Source organism: Sciurus carolinensis, chromosome 2 (genome assembly GCF_902686445.1).
Source record: "Sciurus carolinensis chromosome 2, mSciCar1.2, whole genome shotgun sequence".
Taxonomy (NCBI): Eukaryota; Metazoa; Chordata; class Mammalia; order Rodentia; family Sciuridae; genus Sciurus; species Sciurus carolinensis.
Window position 1 is genome coordinate 52897097 of NC_062214.1, and position 13304 is coordinate 52910400.

A 13304-nucleotide genomic window follows, 5' to 3' on the forward strand; every position below is an offset into this window, starting at 1 on the left:
CTTGCATCTCTCCTTATGTGGGCACTAATCCCATCAAAAAGATAACCTCCTAGAGGTCCCATCTTCAAATCCCCATCACATTGAAGATTAAGGTTTCAACATATGCATTTGGGGGGAACATAAACATTCAGTCCATAATAATATCTTCCATTTGTTGGGAAATTCTTGGCCATAATTGTTTCAAATACTGCTTCTACCCTATTTTCTTTTTCTCATCATTTGGGACTCCATTTGCTATGGTTTGGATATGCGGTATCCCCGGAAAACTCCAGTGTTAATACAGGAAGTGAAATGATTAGATTGTGAGAGCCACAATATAATCAGTGAATTAATCCATTTAATGGCTTAATAATTTGAAAGAATTACTGTACTGGCTAATAACTATAGGCAGATAGGGGGTGGCTAGAATTTGGTTACTGGCAGCATGCCTTTGGGATTTATATTTTGTCCTAGCACCTTGCTCTTTCTCTCTGATTCCTGGTTGCCAAGAATAGAATAGGTTTACTTCACCACGTTCTTCCACCATGATGTTCTGCCTGATCTTCAGCCCAAAGCAACAGAATGAGCTGACCATGGACCAAACCTCTGAAACCACAAGCCCCAAAGTAAACTTTTCCTTCTCTAAGTTTTTCTTGTCGGGTATTTTGGTCACAATGATGAAAGGCTGACTAATGTACCATATTAGGCTTTTTAAAAAAACATATTGCATAGGTTAAAAAAAAAGAACTTATAAACACTAGCCAAAAGAATGCTGATATATGGGTCTGGAGCTGTAATCAGTGGTAGAGCACTTGCCTACCATCTGTGAGGCACTGGGTTTGATTCTCAGTACCACATATAAATAAAATGAAGTTTCATCAACGACTAAAAAAAAAAAAGAAAACTTAAAAACAAAAAGAATGCTGATTTGACTACACCATTCTCCCCCCACAACCCCCACTTTTATCTCTCTGAGTTTCAGTCAGAATTATTTTCCTTCTGATCTTTCAGGTCACTAGCTCTCTTCAGTTGTATCTAATCCACTATTAAATCCTGCTTTTGTTATCTTTTGCTATATTACAATCCACCCCAAAATTTTATGGACTAAAATAACTTCCACTATTTACTTGTTCAAGATTCTGTAATTTGGGTAAGTTTCAGTGGGGATAGCCTGCCTCTGTTCCGTATGGCATTGTCTAGGGTAATTTAACTACAGTTTGAGAATCCAACATAGTTTCACTCATTTGTCTGGCATCTCAACTAGGGAGACTGAGAGTTGGGAACCATCTGGGCCTTCTCCCTTATCTTATCACTTTCTCTCTCCAGCACTTCTTTCTCCAGGACCTATCTCTCTATGTGCCCTACTCCCCCGTCACCATACCAGCAAGTGGCAGAAGTAGTAGAAATGGATTCTGATGCAAGGTCCAGGGAGCTCTCTTATAACATGCTGTACATGTGTGTGTGATCAACATCAGCTCTTCCTGACTCCCTTTCCACAATTCTTTATACCTCACCACGTTTACAACAAAGATAACAATATTGACTGATATTTAATGAGTACTCTTCGAAGGGCTTTATATGTATCATCTCATATAAAATTCTGGGCAAAGGAATTTTAGGCAATCAAAACATCACAGAGGGGCTGGGGATATAGCTCAGTTGGTAGAGTGCTTGCCTTGTAGGCACAAGGCTCTGGGTTCAATCCCCAGCACGGCAAAAAAAAAAAAAAAAAAAAAAAAAAAAAAAAAAAAAAAAAAAAAATCACAGAATGGGTGAATTTGGGGGCAGGATTTGAAGGAACAATTAGAGCGTTTTAATTAGGACATTAAGACATGAAAGGAGAAGGTGAATACAGGACCAGGTCAGCAAAATATATGGATATGTATGAGTGAGAAGAGGATGGCAAAAAAACAAAACAAAACAAAAACAGATCAAGGAGCCAAAATACAGGGAGAAGTATTAGCTCTCAAAGATTTGAGGATGCTGTGATCAAGTGATCAAAGGAAGTTGATATTATTACCATTTGTGAATGGATTTCCTTCTAAGCTTCCAGAAGAAAATCAACATGTTCTATTTTGGTACAGCAAATAGACCAGTTCCTGGGGCCACACTGACTAAACTAAAACACATCAGGCTCTTTAATAATCCTAATAATATCTCTAAAGGGTTACACATTATCTGCTAAATATTTGAATACAGCATTGTTCTGGAATAGCCACAGCATCAGTCCTTTGCAGAAAGCACAGATAAAAACAGTCTGAAAGCTCTATCCATAGTGAAAGCCACAGGGCAATGCTTCATCCTCAGCAGCAATGTGTTGACAAAGGTGATCTGCATCCAACCTAGCTGCAGGGACAAATGGGTTCTTAGCCAGGCACATTAGAAGATTCCTGATGATCAGTCAAAGGGAACCCATAAGGGATCCCAAGTGATTGTGTTATAGAATCTGACTTGGTTAAGGCATGAGAGTAAGGCAAATGATATGTGCTGAATAGTCAGATGAGGCTCAAGTGGAAACATGAAACCAAAGCCAAAACTGGGAGAAATTTTCACCTTCTTAAAATAAAGAAACTCTGACAATTACCCCATTTTTAGCCTCTTTCTTCCACCACTCTACAGGTTCCTTCTCCTCATCCCAAACTCAAATTTCTCCTATCTTCAAAAACCAATCAATCACAACAGAACAACTCCCACTTCATGCTTTCTGACTACTATTTCTTCACTGTTGGGAATGGGCAATCTATACTTCTTGCCTCCACATTTTTGCCTCTCACATCTCAAGTCACTGAGTCTCTGATTTCTTTCCACTGCTGTTTAGTCAAACAGTTCCCAGTAAGGTCATCAGTGACTTCCCAATTATCATATTCAATGGATCCATCTCCTTAGTGTGTTACTTGACCTCCTGTGGGGGGTTTCTGCCATGACCACCTTCTGAGGGAAGCCATTTGCTTAGAGAATTAGCATATCCTCAGAAGGTGAGTCATTCTATACAGGGCCCCTTACTCCCCAGTGGTCTCAGTGTCTCATGACTGTCATTTCCTGGGAATCAGGTCTCTGTATCCCATGGCTCAGTCAAGTCTGATTCTGATAGACATGGATGGCTGCCCACAAACTCCCTATGGCATCTACCTAGATATTCCTTCCTTATAGAAATTCTTTAACTCGCTGGCTCCTATAACATTGCCTTCTCCTGCCTGACCTTTAAATGTTGGAGTTACTTTGAGCACTGCCATCTTATTCTACAGTCTCTGAGCATCCTCTGTCACGGTTTCAATCACCACATGTATATTGGTATCACTCAAATCTCTACACTGTGTTTTGACCCCTTTCTCTAAGGGGCATATTGAGCAGTCCACTAAATATCTTCTTGGAAGCCCCATGGAAATCTCAGTATATCCAAAATATAGTCACAATCTCCAAACACATCCATTCTTCATGGATTTCCTCACCTTGGTAAATATCAAAACATTATCCTGTTACTTAAGCCAGAAATCAGAGAGTCATATTTGACCCCATGTTCTTCCTACCCACCTACCATCCAAAGATCAGCAAACTCTGGCTCAGCCTTGACTTCTCTTTCCTGATGAGAGTCCCTCAACTGGGGTCCTGCCTCCAGTCTCAAATCTACCTCCACACTGGCTACCTGAGTGATTTGTCTAAACCCAAACCATGATCATGCCACTTCCCTGTTCCACAATCACCCACCATCACTTCAAACTGACAATCTTTTCCCTCTCAGTGCTTTGATCTGACCACTTGAATTGGACAGCTAGGACTCTGGCAGCAGGTCACAGGGATTTGGCTTTGACAGTAGATATAGGAACTACCCTACCAGTTCATATGGAGGCTGTAACATGACAGCTGCACATGGCAGGTTCTAGAAGTGAAAGACACCTTAGCAGGCCATCATAAGAGGCAAAAGGACCCAAAAGAGTCTATCACAGTGAGAAGAAAGGAAAAGGTGAAACTGTGGGACAGGCAGAGAAGGCTAAATATCTAAAAATGGGGCAAATCTTGAGAAAGTAGTAAGGAAATGCATTATTAAAGTACTGCCCAAGCACTTTCAACAAAATAAACCATCCACAGGAAGTCTAGACACATTACAGCTCATCTTGGAAGACAAACACCAAGAACAGGGGTAAAACACACAATTCTACAGGGCAAGGGAAAGAGATGAATGCTGGGGGGGAAAACTTATCTTCAGTAAAAGAGGGGGGGCATGGAAGACTAGAAGAGGGTAGTCTAAAAACGACAGCTGTCCTTGTGACAAAATGAAGGCCACAAAAGTCAGTTATACTCAGGAGCAGCACTAGCTAAGCTCTTTAAGAAAGTGAGCTTTGGGATGATGAAAGCAGCGGCATTCGTTCACTGAGCAGACTCAAAAATATTCCTTGAATTGTCTTATTACTCCTTACAAAGAGGAGTGTTAATGAAGAGTTTGCTCCCAAAATTACTTTGAAGGCAGTTATTGGTATTCATAGGAAAATAACGGTAAGTGCACATATATTCTAGACCTAATGAACTGCATACAGAAATTACCAGCACCAGATGCCAATTGAAAGAATGAAAGACAAGACAAGAAAGACAAACTAAAACAATGTCCAAAATGTTACCAGGGTTGAAAACTATTTATCTGTCAGAATAAGTCCTTTTCACAAAAACTGTTGACCTATGAAACCCACACAGAGAAACAACCGTATGGACTTTGACTCATGCAGGTCCAAGTTCGAAACCCGACTATGCCATTTGTTGAAGGAAGAAAACCTCCCAAGGCTTGGGAAACAGCTTTCCTGGGTGGCCCACACTGCATTGTTAAGAGCAGACCCGGAGCAAGAACCTTACAAGGTCGCCAACTCGCAAACGGTGCTCCCTCCCCTTCAGCTTGGCGCCCAGACAGGGTCCTCACGCCACCTGGAGCGCCTTTGTCCCCCTCAACAGCAAGCCCCGCGGATGTGGCCGACTCGGCCAAGCAGCGAAAGGCTGGCGGGAGCGGAGGCGGGGCGCGGGCGCCCGGTGCGGCGAGAACAGCGGGGAGGGGGCGGCGGGTGGCGATTGGCTGGGCTGCGGCAGGCCGCTCAGGGCCGAGAACAAAAGAGAGCGGGCGGCGGGCGTCCGTGGAGTAGCGCTCCCGCCTGCCCGCTCGGCTTCGTACTGGGAGGACGCGCCCACCGCCCGCGCGCCCGCCGAGCACCCGGCCGGCGCGCTCGGTTTCTCCGCAGAAGCCGGCCGTGCACCTAGGAATTAACCGGCGGCGCGGGCGGGAGGGAGCGGAGCGGGCGGGGGGATGCTGAGCGCGCGCGAGAACAATAATAAGATCGTGTTTGCGGTCGCTGCCCGAGGAGGAATTCGGAGGCGGCGCGAGGCCCGGCGCTCGCGCGGCGCCCGGGAGCCGGGAGGCAGGCCGGCGGCGGCATGAGGCTAGCGGCGCTGCGCCTGTGAGCAGCGCGCGGCGGCGGCGGGCGAGCGCCAAGCGGCCGGGGCTCCCCTCCCCCGCTGCCGGGCGGTGATTTGCGGGCCCGCTGAGCCCCCCGCCCACTCGCCTCGGCCGCCGCCTCGCGCTTCCCCTCGTCGGCGCGGCCGCCCGCCCGGTTCGAGGCCCGCGGGAGCGCGGCGCAGCCCTCGGCCCGCGGGGGCGGCCTCCCGGCATCTTCGCGGCGACCAAGGACGACCCGGGAGGGGAGCGTCCGGGATGGCGCGTCCGCGGCCCCGCGAGTACAAAGCAGGCGACCTAGTCTTTGCCAAGATGAAGGGCTACCCGCACTGGCCGGCGCGGGTAAGTACTGTGACCGCGGCCCGCCGCCCACCATTTTCCCTTCATGATGGCGCGCCCGCCCCTTCCATCTCTCTGGCGGAGCTGCGGCTCAGGGCCGGCCGCGGCGGCTGCCAGGGAAAGCGACGCTGCTTGAGGAAGACGGAACCGAGGCAAGGACTCCCGGCCGCGCCCGCCTGCCGCCTTCCCTCCGCCCGCTTCGAAGGCGGGTCTGGTCCCCAGGCCCGGCGCGGCAGTCTTCCCGGAAAGCCGCGGGTCTAGGGAGCGGGCCGGGAGAGGCGGCGGCCCCCGCAAGGGCGGTTGGCAAACGCCGGGGTCCGGCGGACGTCGGGCAGGCAGGGAAACCTAGAGCAAGCGGCCGTCCACCAGCCGGCGAGCGTGGCGGCGAATCCTGGAAAGGGGTAGTGGTCATCCAGAGGCCAGCGGGGCCTCTTGGCAGGCGTTCAAGCATCTGGGTGCATCCTGCACCTTCCAGACTTGTTGAGTTCCCCCTGAGCGCGGTTCTGGTGCCCGCCTGCCCTGGCATTGTCCCGGGGTGCGTACCTCCCTGGAACCCATCGTTCTCTTAAACTGACATCAAATAGAAGAGAGCTTGCAGCCTTTCACCGACTGGTGCTCCTTGTGCCATTTCACCTCCATATTTGTTTTAGGTCGGATCCCAAACCTTATTCTTGGCCTCCGCTGTAATCCACAATAGCTCTCTTCCTGTGTAACAAGGTTGCCTCTGGGCTTTCTCTAGAAAGCGTCTGCGTGTATTACATAGCATTAAACATTTTTATTAAACCCTTTGAGGAAGAAAGACAACAATTTTGTAAGAGTTGGCAACTGAATACTTGAAATAAGAAATACAGTGAAAAGAAGCAGCAAGGCATTTTGGAGACTGTATTGGTATTCTTCAGGAAGAAGGAAAAAAACACCTGAATCTAGAGTGTGAGCCCAAGAATGTTGCTTTGTAGTTAAGTAAAGATAGCAAAACCAAGGGGGGTGGAAATACACCCATTCACAAAAGGAAGTGACATCATGGGTGGCCCCACTGAAATGTAGTGAAGTTGAGGCAGTGGTTGGACATAATCACTTTTTTTTTAACATTTGGTTTGGCATGATTGTAAAATGGAAAAAACATTGGGCCAGGAATTGGGGGACCTGGTATCTAGCTCAGGCCCTGTTATGTACTAATCATTTCAACTGTCTGCATATCCACTTCTGCAAGTATAAAATGATCATCTCTAGGATTCCTTCCAACACTAACAACCTGGGATAACAAGATGATAAAACAGTCATATTCAGATTCCATTAGGAATCTGGATGTAACTTCTCTGTCTGAACTGTAGGTTCTTAAATAAGGCAAAGTTTTGAAAGTAGAGCTACTTGGATTTAAAAATATGGTTTAGTAATGTATTGCTAGAAGGAGTAAGATTTGTGACTTATAGGAGTACATTAGGGAATCCCTGAATACATTTGTCAGGGAAGAAATAAACAGCATTAGGATGTTCTATGAAAATATATACTGAAAAGTGAACTAAAGCCTGTCATTACCGTTGGTCATTTCTTGTAGTGGAATAGCTTTATTTTTGAAAAAATATCTTCAGAGGGTTAAAAAGAAAATAGACTTAAAATTTCATTAACATGAAATTGCACAGGTTGGCCACCTGTAGTAATTTGTGAAATACAAAAGTGCTACAGAACTGCTCCTAGTTGTATATCTAATAGTACATAAGATTCCTCAAAGTTATAATTCCAAATCAAGGCAAAATTAGGAACCAAAATCCATCAGGTTTTTTTGGGTTGTATTTCTTAGTTTGAGACAGGGTCATGTTAAATTGCTTAGGGCCTCCCTAAGTTGCTGAGGCTGGCTTTGAACTTGTAATCCTCCTGCCTCAGCCACCTGAGTCACTGGGATTACAGTCATGTGCCACCAGGCATGGCTCCACCCAGTTCTTAGATAAAATAGATACAAGAAAGAAAAATCTGTGTCTCCTCACACTTACCATGACCATCTCAAGAACTTAAGACTTTTTTTTTTAAGGTATTTTATAATGAGTGGCATGTTAAAATTTCCAAAGAAAGGATGCTTCACATATGTTCTCATCTTATTTTCATCTCAATTCTATGAGGCATTATCCCCATTTTACACTTAGTTTTATCTTTTTTTTTTTTTTTTAACTTAGTTGTATCTTTGTAAATGATTCTATAAAATACTAACTGGAAAAATCCTGCATTTTCAAACTTCAAATGCTTAAGACTTGATATGGTCAGTCATGTTGGAATCAGATTCTCTATGACCCCTAGAAATCACACCTGGAAGAAAAAACATGGGGAGACAGATTTCAGTTCATGCTGAAGGGAGAAGTTTTCTAATAGAGCTGGCCCATGCAGGAATAAAAAAGCAACTTCCCTGCTGTAAGGAAGATGTTTGGTCCCAGACAGCCCCTTGTGAGGCACATAGGTTAAGAGGATTCAGAATTTAGGCAAATTGGATTCAGTCTTTGGCTGGGCCTCATACTTTGTGACCCTGGGCACAAATATTCTGTATCATTTCTGAGTTTCAATTTATTAGTCTAAATGAGAATATTTCTCACCACACAGATAGTAAAGTACTGCCCGCACTCTTATCTGTGGCTTCACTTTCCACAGTGTAAAAATGTAGTACTGAACCACAAAATATTTTGAGAGATCTCATTGAAATAACTTTTATTACAGTGTACTGTTATAGTTGTTTTATGTTATTGTTGTTAATATCTTATTGTGCCTAATTTATGAATTAGACTTTAATCATAGTTATGTTTGTTCAGGAAAAAACAGTATATTTAGAATTTGATACTATCCACAGTTTCAAGCATGCACTGGAGATCTTGAAACCACGGGTTAGGAGAGGACTACTTTTATCAAAAAGCGCCAAGTAATAGTGCTGGAATGTTTCTTTTTTGAATTTCTAACTTACTCTTTTATTATTACACTATTTTTAAATAGATACTTTTCAACTCTTAAATAGATTATATTCCCCACATTTTATTATGAAAATTACAAGCATACAGAAAGGATGAAAAATTATACAGTAAGCTCCCATGGATCTGTTATCTAGATTCTGTAAGGTTTTTTTAATAACCATATAATTTATTTATTTATTTATTTATTTTGTGTGTATGATGCTGAAGATTGAACTCAGAACCTTGGTCATACCAGGTAGGTACTCCACAACTGAGCTACATCCCCAGTTATAATTTTCACTTTGCTTTATAGCATCTATTCATATGCCCATTCCTCTGTCTATGCACAAGTCTGTGTTTTAATACATTTCACAGTAAGTTGCTCATATCTCCAAAATTTACTCCTAGACACTTCAACATGCATGTAATTAACTAGAGGTTAATATTTTTTATAGGTCCTTTTTTGAGGTAAAATATACATAAAATAAAGCATACTTAAATGTACCATTTAGTAAATTTGACTAATGTACATGTTGGTGTAATATATACCCCAACATAGAATAGTACCAACATTCAGGAAAGTTCCCTCATGCCTCTTTCCTGGTGTTATCTTATTCTCTTGCCTCCTTCTCCCACACTGTTCAAATATGTTTTGTTTTGTTTTTTTGCGGTGCTGGGGATTTGAACCCAGGGCCTTATGCTTGCAAGGCAATCAAATATGTTATTTTAACATTAAAATAGCAACTGACTATTTCTATGGAGTGTGCTTTATTATGTACAGATTGAAAAATTAGAAGTTTGTCATGTCTAAGGATTAGCTATCTTAATACTAAAAAAATGCTTAGACAAAAAACATGAGTCTCTGAAGTCTTAATCGTGTATCCAGTTGGTTAAAAAAAAAAAAGTTGAGCATGTGTTCCTAATATACGTAAAGTTACTTTTAAAATTGTGCACACCTGTGTTTTGTACTATATTACATACATTATAAAGTAGACCAAAAAAGAAACTGAAAGCAATAGCATGATATAAGTAATTTTAAATGTTTTAATTTTTTATTGGCAAAATATCATTAACAGTAATAGATTATAGCCATGTTCTTTAAAGTCTTTAATTTTTGGAATATTTTTTGCCTGCTTCTTGTGAAATCTGATTTAGAAAGATGGTCATAGCTGAGCACACACCTGTTGTCTCAGCTACTGGGGTAAAGCAGAGGATCACTTAAGCCCAAGAGTTCAAGGCCAGCCTGGCAACATAGTGAAACTCTGTCTTTTAAAAATGAATTTAAACGAATTAAATAAACAATAAAAATTTTATATGAGAACTCTCAGACATTACTACTAGGAAATTAGTATAATCACTTTAAAAATCTGGCCTGATCTACTGAAGTTAAACACATACTTACCTTGTGACCAATGGTTTGTTCTAGCATACACCCAAGACACATGAGTGTTTATGTCCACCAAAAGACTTGTATAAGAGCATGCATACTTAGCAACTTTGCCATAATAATAGAAGACTGGAAACAATCCAAATGTTCACTAGCATGAGAATGAATACATAAATTGGTCATATATTCATTCAGTGGAATACTACTTGGCAGTAAAAAGGAGTATACTACTGATGCCCCCAAAATACATGGTTGAGTGAAAAAAGTCAGATACAAGAGAGTACATTTGATATGATTCTATTTTCTGTGACATTCGAAAACAAGCAAAACTGACCAATGGTAATCAGTGGGTATAGGGGAGTTACTGACTGGCAGGAGGCACTATAACTATTCTGTATTTTGATCTGAATGGCGGTTATATGGGTATACACATTTGTGAAAATTTATCAAGCAGCACATTTATGATTTGTGTACTATACTGTGTAAATTATGCCTTAATTATAAAAACAATTTAAGATTGGAAAAAAGGTCTAATACTATAAGCTTCTCTGTGGATTGAATTTCACCTTTTTTAGTTTTCAGTGAGCTTTTTTTTCTTCCAAGTCCTCTGTCCAAATTGCATCTTCCTGTCTGTACCCTTTTTACTATTTTAGAAACTTCATTTAAGGTTGGGAATATAGCTCTACCATTCCACACAGCCTGAAGAGCTGCACTCATTGAACTTTTATTGAGCATTTACACTAGGCGCAGTTTTAAATTTTTCTACCAGTAGATTAAATTTGGAACAGCTTTAAAACATGATACTAAATGTTTTATGTTCTTTATTAATATAAATATTTGTTGGGAATTATCAGTCTCTGGCCCACAGCATTTTCAGGGTTTTGTTCTTGTTTTTTGCCTTTGACAGTAAGACACTACAATATGAGACTTTATTTCTGGACAGCATACCGCATATTTCCAGGGAGTCACTTGGAATTTAAATTTTTTAATCTCACTGTAAAGTAAGATGTTTATAGTTTTCATTACTTTGGCCTGATTCCAAAAAAAGGTCAGTCTTCAAGTAAAGTGGCATAGAGTCACTCAGCCCTTTCCCCAGGGACTCTGTTGATTTTTGCCAAGGAACTGCAGATTGTTTCATTTCTTTCACTTAAACTGGAGCAAATAACTTAAACTCTCAAGACCAATATACACATTTTCCAGTGCTCCAATTTTAACCAGATGAATCTATATATATTCCTGGCACATCCCCTTTGGAATGCTATAATGACTACTGTTCCCCCATGATTTGGAAAATATTAATTCTCTGAAGTCAGGTCTCCACACAATCTCCACTATAAGAAATTGTTTGATTCTTTTGGACAATGGTTTAAAATTAGCATGCTCTGTGAACTGTTACCTGTCAGTGACAAATAAGTAAAGAAATTGAAAGTGAAAGTATAGAAACTTTAAATCAATTTGATGAGTAACTTTGTTTGTAAATTTGTTTGTAATTTTAAAATTTTCTGAAGCTTGCATTTTATATGCCTTTTAATTTTGTATCTAGTAATTCATTTTTATTATGTTGTAAAAAATGTCAGTCTGCAACAAAATTAAAAATTTTTAAAAATAACAAAAACTAGTCCTTTTACTATAGATGAAGTAGAAGTGCCAGCAGCAAGAGCACCCTTAAAGGTCAGTAGTGGTCTTTGCACCTGCAACAACTGAGTCATAATTGTAAATAATTTGAAATATTTTCAGCTATTTAAAAAGGAATGGATTGATTTTCAGGTTATAAATGTTAATTGTTGCACAAATAATATTTGCTATAGAAAGATAACTACCTTCACCTCGTTATAAGAAACATGAATAAGCATCTGTATATTTAGGTATGTCATTTTTGTAATTTGTACAGTTCTACAACCTTTTTCCCCATTTAAATACTATATCTTAAATGATTTTTAATGGCAACCAGTGTTTCTATAACATCATTTGTAATAGCTGTCTGATTATTTGTGATATGAACCTATTATCATAAATTATAACCCTTATTTTAGGATAATTAGGTTATCGTCAGTTTTTAACTATAAAGTAAGACTTGAAACATTCTTTTTGCTAATGTATAGTTACTTTCTCCAGGACAAATGTGGAAATTATATTTGAGTCAAGGGGCATGTGTACATTTTAGAGCTTTAGATTTATATTGCTAAATTGCCTTCCAGAAAAGTTTTGACTAGCTCATACATCTACTAGTAGAATAAAAGATTTTCTCACAAATTCTTTAAAAGTTAGTGATCCAAATTTAAAAAAAAAATCTTTGTCAATTTAATAAATATAAAAATTTCTTTAGTTACAAGTAAGGTTGAATATATGAGAATATCATGTGTTGCATATGTCTTTATTACAAATTAAAATAAAAATATATAACACTACTGTTATCATATATGAGGTAGATGTTATCCCCAAGACTTAGCTTAAGAAATCCACCCAAGTTTACACAATTAACTATCTTAATCCCTAACTCTTAAGAATGCCACAAGAACATAACAGATATGACATCAGATTAGGTTAAAGGACTGAGGAAGTATTTGGCAGTGTATAAAAAGACCATAAATGTATATATGTGTATATGCATATGTTACCTACAAGTGTGTGAAATTGGCAGTGTTAAGTCAGAGAACATTTCCTTGTAGAAGATTGTATTGTCTTTCTTTATATCACTCTAAAAGCCCTCTGATGCAAGGGAGTGTATAAAAAAAATAAGTCATTAGAGAAAGCAGAGAACCACTAAAATCAATTCTAAATTAATAGCATGGTATTGACTTAGTTATAGGTTCCAAAACCTTTATGTGTGACAGAATGTATACATACACTTTGATCTTCAGATAGGGTAGTTAGGGGAGTTACTGATTCAGTAGGTCCTAGAAACTAAATCACAAGAAAGACTATATCCTGTGTAGATTTTGTCATTTTACCGCATTCCTGATCCTTATAACATTTTTCAGTGTTTCACTGCCATTCGTGTAGGTAATCCTTCAGCCCAACTACCATAGTTAGTCTGGTAAAATAACTATCTGTATAATCACAGAAAGCCACACAGAAGTTTAAAAAAAAAAATCTAATGATTGATGAACTCAAACTTTCAGAATGACATCCTGCAGATTTCTGAGGAAGCCCTGTAATGTGTATAGCAAGAGAACTGACCAGGGTTTAAGAGACATGTACCTCATTCCACCTGTCTTGGTTTTTTAGGTTGGGCATCTGT

At 40.5% G+C, this 13304-nt stretch overlaps 1 protein-coding gene across 1 annotated transcript in view; it reads left to right on the forward strand.

Moving 5' to 3' along the window:
* Window positions 1-5071: 5071 nt before the first annotated feature.
* Hdgfl3 (HDGF like 3) overlaps window positions 5072-13304 on the forward strand; it is a 45585-nt gene continuing 37352 nt past the window's right edge. The window contains 1 exon segment of the mRNA XM_053743346.1: window positions 5072-5752. Coding sequence (XP_053599321.1) covers window positions 5669-5752 — 84 coding nt within the window. The 5' untranslated portion in view covers window positions 5072-5668.